General features: G+C 36.9%; 1 protein-coding gene across 4 annotated transcripts in view; it reads left to right on the forward strand.

The window, feature by feature from the left end:
• The window catches only part of PEX1 (peroxisomal biogenesis factor 1), an 86,840-nt gene that overhangs the window by 48,665 nt on the left and 20,478 nt on the right, over positions 1-17,697 (forward strand). For all 4 annotated transcript variants that reach the window (XR_015247303.1, XM_086696288.1, XM_086696278.1 and 1 more), the window contains 7 exons: positions 30-112; positions 1,228-1,360; positions 8,443-8,539; positions 10,246-10,416; positions 11,842-11,996; positions 17,114-17,303; positions 17,507-17,673. Coding sequence is in view for 3 of the 4 variants with exons in the window: in XM_086696288.1 (XP_086552414.1) it covers positions 30-112; positions 1,228-1,360; positions 8,443-8,539; positions 10,246-10,416; positions 11,842-11,996; positions 17,114-17,303; positions 17,507-17,673 (996 nt within the window). In the remaining variant the exon portion in view is untranslated. The remainder of the gene's footprint in view (positions 1-29; positions 113-1,227; positions 1,361-8,442; positions 8,540-10,245; positions 10,417-11,841; positions 11,997-17,113; positions 17,304-17,506; positions 17,674-17,697) is intronic.

Genomic DNA, 17,697 nt, shown 5'->3' on the forward strand with positions numbered 1-17,697 from the left:
GTAAAATTGATTTTTCCTTGCTACTGTAGGTCCTTCTAGATCCTATGGTAAAAGAAGAAAACAGTGAGGAAATTGACTTTATTCTTCCTTTTTTAAAGCTGAACTGCTTGGGGTAAGAAGTTATGGCCAAACTAATATGTTTACAGACATGTTTGACATTATCTCTGGCAGGGTTTTTATATGTAAATATTAAAGTAGATGTTAATGTCATTGAATAATCTCAGTAATGCATTAGTAGATATTTTTTCAAGGATTGTTTCTGTTTTCACACCTAGCTTGGTGATTTGCCTTGTCTTCTTAGGTAACTACATAAAAGTCTGAAGCTTATTAGAAATTTTACTTCAAGATTTGATTTGTGAGAAGGAAACAACTGGTTATGACCCAGATTATATGGGCTCGAATAAAACAATAATTCTTAAGAGTTAATACATTTACTTTAAAAGTTAATCTAAAAACATTATTTGAATGTTTAAAAATATTTCAAATTAAGTTATTCCTTCAGCTATTTTATTAATGTACTAATTGGGATTATTTGTGTTTTCCTTAACTTTTAAGACAAGTCTGAAAAGAACCTCGTCTTAACTTATCTCTTAGGAAATATGAGACTCTCGTATAAACATTATATCTCAGAATTCCTCACAGAAACCTTTAGTGGTTATAGTAGCAGTGAGTTGATTTCCTGTAATAGTATAGTCTGTAAATGTTTTAATAAAAGTACTAAACCATAAAGTAACAATGTTTATAGCATAATGCTCATGTAGAAAGTAAAATCTCTTCAGCTCAGATTCTGATTTTCAGAATTTATATTATCAGAAATAAAGTGGTAGAGTCAGGAAGTAGGTTGAAGTTCATGCTTGTATCATCTACAAATTGAAACCGGATTTCAAAGCTTAATTTAAGAGGAAATAAGTCTTCAATTCTTTTAACACTTCAAATGCTCTCATTTATGATTTGTTGTTTGTGTCTGTTAAGACAAATTCCTTGAGATGTCCTGTTAAGACAAAACTTTTAGTTACTGTACATGTTTGAAAGTAATAAAATTAATTTTAAAAGTTGTGACTCAGATTTGGCATTAATTCAATACTCTGTCAACTAAGGGAAACTTTCTAACATTTTACTCTTTTAAAAATCATTAATTAGCCTGGAAAGGAAAGTTTCAGAATTTTTTACAGCTGGATTTTATCCTGCTTCAGCGTTTTATCATGCAATAATGTATATATTTTGCAGAGGAGTGAATTCTTTAGGTGTGTCTTCCATGGAACACATCACTCACAGCCTCCTGGGGCGCCCTTTGTCTCGGCAGCTGATGTCCCTTGTAGCGGGACTTAGGAATGGAGCCCTTTTATTCACAGGAGGAAAGGTACGTAGTTAAAATGTGCCCATTTCACTAATAACTAATTTTATTTTTTTCTTTGAGTTTTGATCATCTGTTATATAGAGTTGTTAATACAAGATATAGGAAGTGGTGATTTAGAAAGTGGTGATGAATAAAATGAATAAGGTGTCATGCTCACTGCCTTTTTTATGTATCATTTGATACAGTTGTATGATTTTTCTTTTTTAGGGTGTTGATAGGGTTGATTTTTTTTCACATGTTGAACCAGCCTTGCATGTATGTAATAAATCTCACTTGGTCGTGGTGTATTTTCTTTGTATACATTGCTGAGTTCTGTTTGCTAAAAATCCTTTTTTTTTTTAATGTTTTAAAAAAATTTATTTAATCTCCATACCCGACATGGGGCTCAAACTCACAACTGAGATCAAGAGTCTCTTCTGACTGAGCCAGCTAGGCACCCCATTATTTGCTAATATTTCTGTTGAGGATTTTTGCATCTAAATTCATGAGCAACAGCCGTTGTTAATTATCTGACTTTAGCTCAGGTCATGATCTCTCAGTCCCTGGGTTTGAGCCCCGTGTCCAGATCTGTGCTGACAGTTCAGAACCTGGAGCCTGCTTCAAATTCTTTGTTTCCCTTTCTTTCTGCCCCTTCCCCGCTCACACTCTTTCTCTCTCAAAAATATATAAACATTAAAAAAATTGTTTTAATTCATGAGCAATATTAGCCTATAGTTTTCTGGTTTTGTACCACTTTTGTGTGGTGTTGCTATTAGGGTAATACTGGCCTCATAAAATGAGTTGAGAAGTGTTCTTTCCTGTTCTGTTTTCTAGAAGAGAGCATATACAGTTGGTATTCATTCTTCCTTAAATGTTTAGTAAAATCTCCAGTGAAACCATCTAGGTGTTGAGATTTTTGTCACCTTTGACTTTTTTTTTTTTTTAATGTTTATTTATTTTTGAGAGTGTGAGCGGAGGAGGGGCAGAGAGGGAGACACAGAATCCGAAGCAGGCTCCAGTCTCCAGGCTGTCAGCACAGAGCCTAGTATGAGGCCCTGACTCATAAACCATGAAATCATGACATGAGACATGTTGGACACTTAACCGACTGAGCCACAGAGGCGCCCCGACCTTTAACTTTAAAAAAAAATTTTTTTATGTTTATTCATTTTTGAAAGACAGAGAGACACAGAGCACAAGCACGGGTGGGGCAGAGAGAGAGGGGGACACAGAATCTGAAGCAGGCTCCAGACTCTGAGCTGTCAGCACAGAGCCTGATGTGGGGCCCGAACTCATGAACCGCGAGATCATGACCTGAGCCGAAGTCAGACACTCAACTGACTGAGCCACCCAGCTGTCCCAGGACCTTTAACTTCTTAATTATAAAATAAATTAAATTTCCTTAATTGTCTTATTTCACCATGGCAGACATTTGGTAGTTTGTAATTTTCAAGGAATTGGTCCATTTCTTCTAAGTTGTCAAATTTATGAGCATAAAGTTGTTTGTAGTATTCCTTTCATTATCCTTTGAATGGCTGTGGAATCTACTGTGGTGTTCCATTTCCTGATTTTGGTGTTTTGCGTCTTTTCTCTTTTTAATCTTCATCAGTTTTACTAGAGTTTCCCTGCCCTTTTTTTAAAAAAAAATTTTTTTTTTTTTTAACGCTTATTTATTTTTGAGACAGAGAGAGACAGAGCATGAATGGGGGAGGGTCAGAGAGAGGGAGACACAGAATCCGAAACAGGCTCCAGGCTCTGAGCTGTCAGCACAGAGCCCGATGCGGGGCTCAAACTCACGGGCCACGAGATCATGACCTGAGCCGAAGTCGGCCGCTTAACCAACCGAGCCACCCAGGCGCCCCTCCCTGCCCTTTTAAAGGGCTTACAGTTTTATTATTTGCCAGTGCAAAATTATTTTCAGAGGTACAGTGTGGTCTCTGTGAATCTTTGTTCTTTTATTCAATTCAAAATTTTAAGACTTTTTCATTTCCATTCACTTTTAACTTTAGTAAAATAGCTCTTTTTCCTGTTACTAGTTCAGTTGCTTTCTTCTGATTCTTACTTAAAATGTAACAGCTACTCCAAGGGTGCCTGGCTGGCTCATCAGTAGAACATGTGACTCCTGATCTTGGGGTTGTGAGTTCAAGCCCCACACTGGGTGTAGAGATTACTTAAAAATAAAATTTAAAAAAATACATATTTTTATATACATATCTATATGCAGTAAAAAATATATATGTGTGTGTGCATGTGTATGTGTGTGTGTGTATATATACACATACATGTATATATATGTGTATATATGTGTATACACCAATAACCCTAGTATTCCCTTTAGGAAACCAGAAAAAAAGAGCAAATTAAGTCCAGTGTAAGGAGAAGAAAAGAAATAAGAATTAGAGCATAAATCATTGAATTAAAGACAGGAAATCAACAGAGAAAAATCAGTGAAACCAAAGCTGCTTCTTTTTTTTTTTTTTTTTTTTTATGAAATTTATTGTCAAATTGGTTTCCATACAACACCCAGTGCTCATCCCAAAAGGTGCCCTCCTCAATACCCATCACCCACCCTCTCCTCCCTCCCACCCCCCATCAACCCTTAGTTTGTTCTCAGTTCTCAACAGTCTCTTATGCTTTGGCTCTCTCCCACTCTAACCTCTTTTTTTTTTTTTTTTTTTTTTTTTTAATCCTTCCCCTCCCCCATGGGTTCCTGTTAAGTTTCTCAGGATCCACATAAGAGTGAAACCATATGGTATCTGTCTTTCTCTGTATGGCTTATTTCACTTAGCATCACACTCTCCAGTTCCATCCATGTTGCTACAAAAGGCCATATTTCATTTTTTCTCATTGCCGCGTAGTACTCCATTGTGTATATAAACCACAATTTCTTTATCCATTCATCAGTTGATGGACATTTAGGCTCTTTCCATAATTTGGCTATTGTTGAGAGTGCTGCTATGAACATTGGGGTACAAGTGCCCCTATGCATCAGTACTCCTGTGTCCCTTGGATAAATTCCTAGCAGTGCTATTGCTGGGTCATAGGGTAGGTCTATTTTTAATTTTCTGAGGAACCTCCACACTGCTTTCCAGAGCGGCTGCACCAATTTGCATTCCCACCAACAGTGCAAGAGGGTTCCCGTTTCTCCACATCCTCTCCAGCATCTATAGTCTCCTGATTTGTTCATTTTGGCCACTCTGACTGGCGTGAGGTGATACCTGAGTGTGGTTTTGATTTGTATTTCCCTGATAAGGAGCGACGCTGAACATCTTTTCATGTGCCTGTTGGCCATCCGGATGTCTTCTTTAGAGAAGTGTCTATTCATGTTTTCTGCCCATTTCTTCACTGGGTTATTTGCTTTTCGGGTGTGGAGTTTGGTGAGCTCTTTATAGATTTTGGATACTAGCCCTTTGTCCGATATGTCATTTGCAAATATCTTTTCCCATTCCGTTGGTTGCCTTTTAGTTTTGTTGGTTGTTTCCTTTGCTGTGCAGAAGCTTTTTATCTTCATAAGGTCCCAGTAATTCACTTTTGCTTTTAATTCCCTTGCCTTTGGGGATGTGTCGAGTAAGAGATTGCTACGGCTGAGGTCAGAGAGGTCTTTTCCTGCTTTCTCCTCTAAGGTTTTGATGGTTTCCTGTCTCACATTCAGGTCCTTTATCCATTTTGAGTTTATTTTTGTGAATGGTGTGAGAAAGTGGTCTAGTTTCAACCTTCTGCATGTTGCTGTCCAGTTCTCCCAGCACCATTTGTTAAAGAGACTGTCTTTTTTCCATTGGATGTTCTTTCCTGCTTTGTCAAAGATGAGTTGGCCATACGTTTGTGGGTCTAGTTCTGGGGTTTCTATTCTATTCCATTGGTCTATGTGTCTGTTTTTGTGCCATAAAGCTGCTTCTTTGAAAAGATCAATAAAATTGATAAGCCTTTAGCCAGTCTAAGAAAAAAAAAAGAAGACACAAATTACTAATACCAGAAATGAAAGAGGGAACATCACTACAGATCCCATAAACATTAAAAGGATAATAAAGTCGTAATCGTAATAGGCAACTCTATGCCCACAAATTTGATAACCATCTTAGATGAATGGACCAATTCTTTGAAAGACACAAGTTCCCAAAACTTGCACAAGAAGTGTACAATATAAAAAGGCCTATAAGGAAGATATTATACCAGTTTTCTACAATCTCTTTCAGAGGATAGAAGCAGAAGGAATGCTTCCTAAGTCATCCTGTGAGTCCAGCATTACCTTAATACCAAAACCAGACAAAGACGTTAAAAGAAAACTGCAGACTGATAACCTCTCATGAACATAGATACAAAAATCCTCAACAAAATATTAGCAAATCAAATCAACCAATGTGTATAAAGAATTGTATACCATGATCAAGTGGAGATTTATCCCAGGTATGCAAGCTGGTGAAATATAGGAACTATTCTATGTGGTTTCTAGGTTTCTGTGTCACATTTCAAAATGCATCATCATTTTATATTTATTTTGAAAAAGCAATATCGTATTGACTCAGAAATCAGACTTCTCCATCTCACCTAGGGGTATCATGGGTAATATGAAGAACAAGCAGAAGACCTGGATTTGAGTCCCACCTCTGTCATGTACTTTCTATGACCACAGGCAGTTTTGTGGTTTCTTAATCTGCCTTCTTAGGATAAACCTCACTTAAGGGAAATAATATATGGAAAAACACTTTGTAAACTCAAAAGTGCTATACAAGTGTGATTTACTTTGTGAGGAGAAAGCCCTCAAACTAAGCAAAGTATGATAGATGGGACCTGTACCCCAGCACCCTTAATTTCTTTATTTTTTGGAGCCCGTTGACTTTAAATGTAAATACAATTCTGTAAGGTGTAAGTGTGGTAGTATTTGTTGAGTGGCTGCTAAATTTCAGATTTTGTATAACAAGCTTGGCTGTTTTTCCAGTCCATGGTGCTGAAAAACAAAATGTTAGAACTGGTGCAGGGCTGTTAAAGCTAGACAAAACAGCAAGGGTAGGAAATAATACTAGATCGAGGGAAAAAACCTATATTAAAAGAACTGTAAAAACCTGCCAACATTCAGCTTTTCTAGGGGGCACTATAGCAACGGTCAGCAAAAAAATTTTTTTAAATGTTTGTTTATTTTTGAGAGACAGAGAGAGACAGAGTGTGAGCCGGGGAGGGGCAGAGAGAGAGAGAGAAAGACACAGAATCTGAAGAGGCTCCAGGCCCCGAGCCGTCAGCACAGAGCCCTATGTGGGGCTCGAACTCACAAGCGGCGAGATCATGACCTGAGCTGAAGTCGGACACTCAACCGACTGAACCACCCAGGGGCCCCGGTCAGCAAAATTTTAAATATGTGTGTGTACCTTTTGATACAGTAATTCTGCTTCTAGAAATTTATTCTAAAGGTGTAATCTGACAAATAAGTTAACACATATATGGGTATTTATTTTAGCTTTATTTATAATAGTTAAAAATTAGAAACAACATTATTATACATTAGGAAGGGGCTTATTAAACGTGTTATGTGCAGTATGTCCCACAGTGGTGGTGTGCTGGGGAGCCGAAGCAGCTCCATAATTGTGGATAAAGAGGACAGTGATTTATCATGAACCCACATAAATACTGTAATCCCATCTTTACAAATTTACTTAAATGTGTATGAGGTGTCTGGAAGGGTGATACCTCAGAACAATGGACTGTGGTTACTTCTGTGAGGTGGTAAGATTACAGAAAATTTTTTACATTTCTCTTATACTAAGTGTTTACAGTTCCTTTGTATGCTTCACATGTTAATTTATAAACCAGGAAAAAAATAAAGCTTTTACTTGAAAACAAGAAGTACACATTGGATCAAACTCTATATAGTCTAGAGTCACTTAATAAAAAAGTAAATAGTTCTGCCCACTTTAATAGTCTCTGAGGGCTACATAGTACACTAAGGTCAACAGTAATACTGTATATCACCAAGAAACTGTAAATTAAAATTGCAGTTAATTTAAGATAACAAGGAAGTGGGTAATAATTTTTTTTTCACTGAAAATAGTTGAAATTAAATGGGATTAGGTTTCATTTCTCTAGAAAGATTATTTAATGTTTACATTATTCCCTTCTAGTAACAAATAATGAAGCATTGACTGTTTTTAAAGGTAAAAGATTTAAATATCAGTGATTTAAAAAATTGTAAAAACAAATTAAATGTTTATTTTCTGTCTGTGCGGTGTAATGAACATAGGACACATCCAGCTTTTAACAGGTTAAAAGAAAAGACATATTTTGGTGATATCTGCATATCTTCCCCAGCAACTAGACCTGGTGTATTTTTTTTTAACTTTCTCAAAGCAATTGATTATTTTTAGTATTAGTACCAATTAAGGTTGAAGTTGGGGTGGGAAATGTACCTTTTTGGGGGGTTTATATTCCTGAGATTGGGTTGTCATCTGTTAACCTTGCCTGTGTTTATATACCACTTGAGTCATTCTATTAGAGCTGGGAAGCTAGAGCCTTCTGGGTTTTTTTGCAAAATATTACATATTTTTCTTTGCTAGACTTGAATACATGTTTAGGAAATCATTCTTTCCCACTTAATCCTGGAGTGCTCTTAAAACTTCCTGAGTCTCTGGGGCACCTGGATGGCTCAGTCAGTTAAGCGGCTGACTTCGGCTCAGGTCATGATCTTGTGGTCTGTGAGTTCGAGCCCCACGTCGGGCTCTGTGCTAACAGCTCAGAGCCTGGAGCCTGTTTCGGATTCTGTGTCTCCCTCTCTCTGACCCTCCCCTGTTCATGCTCTGTCTCTCCCTGTCTCAAAAATAAATAAAATGTTAAAAAAAAAAATTTAAAACCTCCTGAGTCTAGAGTTTCAGTCCTTCCTGTTAGTTTACTTTATGCTAAATGTCACGCACCATAATGTGATCCTAGAACTCCAGGGAGGTGGGTTTTCTTTTTTTCTTTTTCTTTTTCTTCCCCCCCCCCCCCCGAGCTTTATTGAGTTAGAATTGACATAGAATGTTGTGTAGTGTATACTTGATTGGTGAGGCTGAGTCTTGGTTGCCACAGTAACAGAAGCTATTTCTGTGATTGAATATATTGCTTATGAAGCAATTATTTTCTAGGGCAGTGGAAAATCAACTTTAGCCAAGGCAGTCTGTAAAGAAGCATTTGACATATTGGATGCCCATGTGGAGATAGTGGACTGTAAAACTTTACGAGGTATGAATATGGTAACACTCTACATAAATCCCTTTTTTGCTAGAAAGGCAGAAATGTTATTTCATGCTGTTAATCTAGTAAGTACAAATATCTAATCTTCCCTTATCTTTTCTGTTAGTTGTTGAAATTCCTTACAAAAAAAATTTTTTTCCTTTGGAAAGAGAGCATGAGCTGGGGAGGGGAAGAGGGAGAGAGAAAGAATCCTAAGTAGGCTCCACACCCAGCACAGAGCCTGATGTGGGACTCAGTCTCAGAGATCATGACCTGAGTCAAAATCAAGAATCAGACGCTTAACCGACTGCGCCACCCAGGTGCCCCAATTCCTTAGAAATTTTAAATCTTTAGCTTTCTAATATTTTCAGCAAAATTTTCTAAACTCTCTATACTTGATGGAGACCCCCCCCCTCCTTTTATTTTCTTAGCCAAAACTCTTTGTAGACTATATTCCTGGAAATGCCAACTTAGACCATTCTGAAAAAGTTTGTATTTAGGATATACTCTAATGGGTGTAAATATTCCTAAATTGCTAGGGAAACTCGGCTGTGGACAGTGAAGAGGAGAATTACAATTTACTATATATATACTTTTGTACTTTAAAAATCTTTAATGCTTATGTTATCATCTATTTGATCAAAAAACAAGATTGGAAAGATTTTATTTTGAGTAACCTTTTTTTTTCCCCCTTGGCTACCTCTACCTTGTCATCCCAACCAGTCCATGCTCTGTGTGTGTGTGTGTGTGTGTGTGTGTGTGTGTGTGTGTGTGTGTGTGTGTTTTATGTCTACCATATGGTAAGAAACTAAGAAATAGCCTTCAAAAACTGATTAATTCATATGCTGCAAAGGTGGTTTTAGAGATACTGTCCATCTCTCAGAGTCATGCTTGAACTTCATGTAAATTTTTGTTTTATTTTTTACATTTATATTTTTTTAATAATTTTTTTTTTTAAAGTCTGAGATAGTGTATGTGCATGAGTGAGTGTGCTAGTGGGGAAAGGGCAGAGAGAGAGAGAGAGAGGGAGAGAGAATCTCAGGTAGGCTCCATGCCATCAGCACAGAGCCTGATGTGGGGCTTGATCCCACGAATGATGAGATCATGACCTGAGCTGAAATCAGGAGTCAAATGCTTAACCAAAAATAGCCACCCAAGAACCTCCAAAATTTTGTTTTTGACCTCAGTCAAAGTAACAGTAAGTAACAGAAATTCTTTACATTGGCTTATGAATGTGTATGTTTTCTATTCTTTGAAAATTAAAACTTGGTAATTCACCAGGAAGTTTGAAGCCAAATGTACGATTCAAATATAGCAACTCTGGGATCTCTAGATAGCTACATTTGTGTTTGATTTTATTTGAATCTTGATCCCCTAGTCTTTCATTTATGTTTTTCCATATCCTGCTTTTATTTTGCTATTTTTTAAGATAGTAATTTTTTATACTGTAATTTTCTGTGGAATGAGTCCAGGTAAAAATAACATGCATAGTATCCTATTCCTTTTTTCAGCTTTATAAAATTCAGCACTTTACTGGGTCCTTTGAGGTTCTATTAATTAAACCACGTTAATGATCAAAGTTTAGTGATTGGTATATTAACAAAATATGGATCAAATTTTCATGGTTAAATCAATATTGAGTGTTTCTAATGCTCTGAAAAGGGCAACCTATACTTACCAGCCCTGAAATAACATTTCATATCTTGCATATTAAGGAAAAAGGCTTGAACACATACAAAAAACCCTGGAGCTGGCTTTCTCAGAGGCGACATGGAGGCAGCCTTCTGTGGTTCTGCTGGATGACCTTGACCTCATTGTTGGCCTGCCTGCTCTCCCAGAACATGAGCATAGCCCTGAGGCTGCGCAGAGCCAGAGGCTTGCACATGGTAATGGTAACACATCCACTCGTGGCCATGGGCCTTTTTCTTTGGTTAGACAGAAGTTTTAGTCTTAATGTTAAATCTTCTGTCTTCAGAAAACAGATATATGTTATATTGCTTTTGTGGCCTCTGTATTAGCAAAATTGGTAAATAAGAGCCATGTGAAAATTCTACAACCTTGTGATTAGTCTGTTGGGGCCTTTCATTCTCATATACTTATTAGAAATTGCTTAAGTATACAGATTTACTCTGTTCATTTGAAGAACATTTCTATAATGCTTATGCAGAGTCTCTATTCTTAAAATCTAGGAGAGGAAAGAAAAGGAAACCATTTTAGTACAGAATACTGATAGTAATAATGACAGCTACCATGTGCTGAGTGCCTTTTCTGGGCTAGGGATTGTTTTGTACTCTACAGGTAAATATTCTGCTTTTACAGGTGAGTAAATGGAAATTCAGAGATTAGGTAACTGACCAGGGTGGCATAAGTAGGAGGTGGTAGGCTGTGCTCTGCTGGAAGTGTGCACAGGGCACTGTAGGAACATGCACCCTCAACCGGGACTGGGAAGGGGTGGGTAAGGAGCTATCAGAGAAGGCTTTTGGAGCAAGTTAACAACTGAGATTAATGCAATTTTGATGGAGAAGTATAAATTAGCATTAAGTAGCTTCATGCTAATAAAGAAGCACAGGAAGCGTGATCCATAGGCAAAGATACAGAGGTACAAGAAATCGTGGTATGTTAGGGAATACGTGGCTGGAGTTCAGAATTCATGGAGAGCTCAGGTTGGCTGCTGGAGGATTTGGTAGCGTTCGGCTGCCTCAAGGTTCTTGAGATCTGGAATTGATAGAAAATGCAACCACAGTGCCTTGGTTATTGCAAATAGTGTTAACCACACAGTTTGAATCCTGTAGCATCTGCGAAACTTATTAGAGTAGTGTTTAATGGAATGCTGCAGATTTCTAGGTCACGATTCCTACACATTGTTAATGCTTGGTTCAGTTCTGACAAAGAACTGGCGTAGAAAGAGATTGTTTAGAAAGTCATAGGAATGGGAACTGTATTTTGCCCAATCAACAGAACACAATATTGGAAATTTATCTTCCTTCTATATTTCAGAGACTCCTGTTTGTTTACTTTCTGAGATCCAGAAGTAAGGAACCTCCTAGGCATTGTTTTGAGCTTATAAATCGAGTTTATAGTACCTGCTAGGCCTCCGTTAGATTGGTTAGAGTGTGGCAGATATTAGGTTCTCAATAGATAAATCAATGAATGAGTGGCAGATGTAATATTTAAAAGGTATGAAGGATCCATACTCTTTGTACTCCACCTTAAAGCTCAACTTTAGTTTATCATTATTTTTAGTGATTTTATAATTTTTAAATGTCATGTTTATATTTACTAAGCTTCTAAACTATATTGCTTAATTCTAGCTTTGAATGATGCAATGAAAGAGTTTATTTCCATGGGAAGTTTGGTAGCATTGGTTGCCACAAGCCAGTCTCAACATTCACTGCAACCTCTGCTCGTCTCGGCTCAAGGAATTCACATATTTCAGTGTGTCCAACATATTCAGCCACCTGATCAGGTAACATACGACTTGTGAGAATTGCTGAAATATATCCCTCTTTATATAAACCTTTTTTCAGTTTTATTAATGATTTGTGTCTTTAAACTTATGGTTAAGGATATTTAAAAGGTGACATTTGGGGGGAGGGCTCAAAAAAAAGGTGACATTTGGTGCATGTTGTGCTTAGATGCACAGTTTCCATTTATAACCATCTGAAATGTTACGATGTACTTTCCAAGGCTTTTTTGAAAGCATTTCTTCTTCTTCTTAAAGTTTTCTTATTCCATTTAAAAGGAAACAAAAACCCTAAAAATTCTGAACTGCTTCATTTCCCATTGGTGAAATCTGTAAATACATCGTGGAAATTAGAATTTTTTCAGTTTATTCAGATATAATTGACAAATAAGTTTGTATATATTTTAAGTGTACAATATGATTTATACATTGTGAAATAATTTACCACAATCAAGTTAATTGAACACATCCATCACCTTACATAATTACCTTTTTTTCTTTTTAATAAGAAAGAGCATTTAGTGAGAAATGTGTATCGGTTTGTATATGTGTGTGTGTATATGTGTGTGTGTGTGTATGTGTGTATATGTAAATTGTATATATATAATGTATGTATATATAATATACACATTTTATATATATATATATATATATATATATATATATATATGTAAAATTCCCCCCTGCCATCATGGTAAGTCTACTCTTTAATCCCCTTCACCTATTTTACCCATGCTCCCACCCACCTCCCTTCTGGTAACCATCAGTTTGTTCTCTGCAGTTAAGAGTTTCCTGATTTGTCCCTTTTTTTTTTCCTTTTCCTTTGCTCACTTGCTTTGTTTCTTAAATTCTGTGTATGAGTGAAGTCATATTTATCTTTCTCTGACTTATTTCACTTAACATTATACTATGGTTCTAGGCATGCCATTGCAAATAATCTCATTCTTTCTTATGACTGAATACTCCATTGTATGCATATACCACACCTTATCTATTCATCTGTCAGTGGACACTTGGGCTACTTTCATAGTTTGGCTTTTGTAAATAATGCTACAATGAACATAGGGGTGCATGTATCCCTTTGAATTAGTGTTTTTGTATTTTTTTGGTAAATACCCAGTAGTGTGATCACTGGATTGTAGGGTGGTTCTATTTTTAATTTTTTGGGGAACCTCCATGCTTTCCACAATGGCTGCACCAGTTTGCATTCCCACCAAAAGTGCAAGAGGGTTCCACTTTCTCCACATCCTCGCCAACATTTGTTGTTTCTTGAGTTTTTGATTTTAGCCATTCTGGCGAGTGTCGGGTAATATCTCACTGTAGTTGTGATTTGCATTTCCCTGATGATGAGTGATGTTGAGCATCTTTTTATGTGTCTGTTGGCTATCTGGATGTCTTCTTTGGAAAAATGTCTCTTCATGTCTTCTACCCATTCTTAATTGGATTATTTGGTTTTTGGGTATTGAGTTTTATCAGTTCTTTATGTATTTTGGATACTAAGCCTTTATCAAATGTGTCATTTGAAAATATCTTCTATTCAGTAGGCTGCCTTTTAGTTTTGTTGATTGTTTCCTTCAATGTGCAGCAGCTTTTTATTTTGATGTAATCCCAGTAGTTCATTTTTGCCTCTATTTCCCTTGCCTCAGGAGTTACATGTAGAAAAATGTTGCATTGGCTAATGTCAGAGAAATTACTGCCTGTGCCCTCTTTAAGGATTTTTTTTTTCTTTAAGGATTTTTATGGTTTCAGGTCTCACATTTAGGTCTTTAATCCATTTTGAGTCTATTTTTGTAGATGGTGAAAGAAAGTGGTCCAGTTTCATTCTTTTGCATGTGGCTATCCAGTTTTCCCAACACCATTTGTTGAAGAGACTGTCTTTTTCCCATTGTATATTTATTAATTGACCATATAATTGTGGTTTATTTCTGTGCTTTCTGTTCTGTTCCATTGATCTGTGTGTCTATTTTTATGCCAGTACCATACTGTTTTAATTACTACCACTTTGTAATATAACTTGAAATCTGGAATTGCGGGGCGCCTGGGTGGCTTGGTCGGTTAAGTGTCCGACTTCGGCTCGGGTCGTGATCTCACGGTCCGTGGGTTCGAGTCCCGCGTCGGGCTCTGTGCTGACAGCTCAGAGCCTGGAGCCTGTTTCAGATTCTGTGTCTCCCTCTCTCTCTGCCCCTCCCCTGTTCATACTCTGTCTCTCTCTGTCTCAAAAATAAATAAATGTTAAAAAAAAAATTAAAAAAAAAAAAAAAAGAAATCTGGAATTGTGACACCTGCAGTTTTGTTTTTCTTTTTCAAGATTGCTTTGGCTATTTGGGGTCTTTTCTGGTTCCATATAAATTTTAGGATTGTTCTAATTCTGTGAAAAATGCTGGTATTATTTTGATTTAGGGATTTCATTAAATATGTAGATTGCTTTGGGTAGTATAGACATTTTAACAATATCTGTTATTCTAACCTGTGAGTGTGAAATGTTTTCCCATTTCTTTGCGTTGTCATGAATTTCTTTCATTAGTATTTTATGGTTTTCAGGGTACAGATCTTTCACCTCTTTGGTTAGGTTTATTACTAGATATCTTACTATTTTTGGTGTGGTTGTAAATGGGATTATTTTCTTAATTTCAGTTTCTGCTGTTTCATTATTAGTGTATAAGAATGCAACAGATTTCTATACATTGATTTTGTATCCTGCAACTTTACTGAATTCATTTCTTAGTTCTAATCTTTTTTTGATGGGGTCTTTCTACATATGGTATCATGTCATCTGTATATGGTGAAAGTTTTATTTCATCTTTACCAAATTGGGTATCTTTTATTTCTTTTTGTTGTCTGATTGCTGTGGCTAGGATTTCAGTATCATGTTGAATAAAAGTGGTGAGGGTAGACATGCTTGTATTATTCCTGACCTTAAGGGAAAAGCTTTCAGTTTTTCACCATTGAGTATGATGTTTACTATGGGATTTTCATATAAGGGCTTTATTATGTTGAAGTATGTTCCCTCTAGGCCTACTTTGCAGAGGATTTTTATCATGAATGGCTGTTGCACTTTGTCAAATGCTTTTTCTGCATCTATTGAAATGATCCTATGGTTTTTATCCTCTTTTATCCAAATAAATGTTTTTTAAAATTTGATTAAACATTGTTTCTTTACCAGCACCCTGATATTCTTTTTTTTTTTTTAAGTTTATTTATTTCTTTTGAGAGAGAGAGACCACGCAAACAGGGGAGGGGCAGAGAGAGAGAGAGGGAGACAGAGAATCTCAGAGTCTCTGCACTGTGAGCGCAGAGCTGGATGCGGGGCTCAAACTTAGGAACTCTGAGGTCATGACCTGAACTGAGATCAAGAGTCAGATGCTTAACTGACTGAGCCACCCAGGTGCCTCCTGGTATTCCTTACCCACTATGATTTTAGCACTCATTTCTAATGTGTGGGTTTTTCCCTCACACCACCAAGCAATTCTCAGACACCAGATGGGTGTGCTACAATTCAATTCAATTCTGATACCATCTAGTCAAGATATCAGATTCCACAGGTTAAATAGGAGCTGAGTCCTCTAAGACTGCTCTCCCCTTCCAATGCCAATTGGAAGTCTAGCTTGTTACCTTTGCTTCTGACCAACTGGCTATAAATCAGAGATTCCCCCGACCCACTCCTTGGCTTTGATTGATTTGCTAGAGTAGCTCATAGAACTCAGGAAACTAGTTTACTCAGTAGATTACTGGTTTATTACAGAGGCTATTAAAGGATACAAATCAATAGCCAGATGAAGAGATGCATAGGGTGAGGTTCTATTCTCACAAAGTTGCTTCTCTCCTTGTGAAGTTTAGGGCCTGGCATGGTGGCTTAGGTTTTTGTGGAGGTTTCATTACATAGGCACAATTGATTAAATCTTTGGCCGTTTGAAGTTAATTCAACCTCCAGTCCTGGAGGTTTCCCCTTCCTGGAACCAAAAGGTGGGACTGCAAGTTTCAACCCTCTATTTATGGTTGATTCCCTGGCCACCAGCCCCCCATCCTTAGGTGCTTTCTGAAAATCACCTCATTAACATAAACTCTGGTGTGTTGTGAATATCAAGACACTTTTATCACTCTTATCACTTAGGAAATTCTAAGAGTTTTAGGATATCTGTGCTAGAAACAGGACAAAGACCAAATATATGTTTCTTATTATGAATCACAATATCACAAGCACATATGGTCCATCATCCCCTTTGGAGACTTCTGTTCATGATGGTTTTAGAGACAGGGAGCTCAAAGAAGAATGTTCTAGGGCTGGCAAACACATTTTAACCTCCTCTTTAAATTTTTTTTTTAGTGTTTGTTTATTTTAGAGAGAGAGAGATAGAGTACGAGCAGCAGGGGGCAGAGAGAGAGAGAGAGAGAGGGAGAAACAGAATCGGAAGCAGGATCCAGTCTCTGAGCTGTCAGCACAGAGCCCGACGCGGGGCTTGAACCCACGAACCTTGAGATCATGACCTGAGCCGAAGTCAGACGCTTATCCAACTGAGCCACCCAGGCGCCCCTTAACCTCCCCTTTAAAATTTTTATCCTAAATATTCAGGCCCTGTGCTAATTAACTGTTATTGAAAAAAGAAAGTATTATACCTATTATTAAGCATAACACAATGGTAGTGGGATTGGTCATTGAATATCATTTTAGAAGTAAGTTTTATAGGAACAACAACAAAAGCCACTCTTGAACCAAATGTTACTAAAAAGGCTTCTTACTGGAGAAAGAAATAGCAATCGTTTATCAATGTGATTTTTTTTTTGCAACTTTATTGAGGTATATTTGAAGACAACAAACTCAGTATTTAAAGTGTACAATTTGATCGGTTTTAACATGTATATACATTATATATTGTATATACACCACTTAATATGTATAGACCATAAAACCATCACCACAGTTAAGGTAGCAAACATTGCCATCACTCTCAAAAGTTTCCTGGTGCCCCTTTGCAATTCCCGCCCCCCCCCACTCAATCTGCAGACAACCACTAGTCTGCTTTCTATCACCGTAGATTATTCAACCTGATTTTTTCAAAATATATGTACTAAAATTTAAATTTGAGTAAAATTAGAAATCGAATTTTGTGTTTTTTCTTTAGGAGCAAAGATGTGAAATGCTACGTAATGTAATAAAAAATAAACTGGGCTCTGATGTAAACAAGTTCACTAATCTTGACCTGCATTGGATAGCTAAACGAACTGAAGGGTTTGTGGCTAGAGATTTTACACTGCTTGTGGATCGAGCCATACATTTTCATCTCTCTCACCAGAGCATATCCACCAGAGAAGGTATGTGTTCTTATTCAAACCAAAATCTGAAATTGTTCCGTTGCAGAGGAATGTTAACATCCATTAATGTAAGTATTAAATATATTCTATTTTAGTATACAAGCAGTTTAGTAGAAAATCGACATCTCCAGCTAAGATGGTAGCAAATTTTGAAGATTCATACATAGATGTGACTACCAAAAGTTGTGTTTATTTTTAAACAGAATTAGTTTTAACAACATTGGACTTCCAAAAGGCTCTCCAAGGATTTCTTCCTGCATCTCTGCGAAATGTCAACTTGCATAAACCTAGGGACCTGGGCTGGGATAAAATTGGTGGATTACATGAAGTTCGGCAGATACTCATGGATACTATCCAGTTACCAGCCAAGGTAACTTTTAAAAAAAAAAGAAAA

This window comes from Puma concolor, chromosome A2 (assembly GCF_028749965.1).
Source record: "Puma concolor isolate L17-30 chromosome A2, mPumCon1.1.hap2, whole genome shotgun sequence".
Classification (NCBI taxonomy): domain Eukaryota; kingdom Metazoa; phylum Chordata; class Mammalia; order Carnivora; family Felidae; genus Puma; species Puma concolor.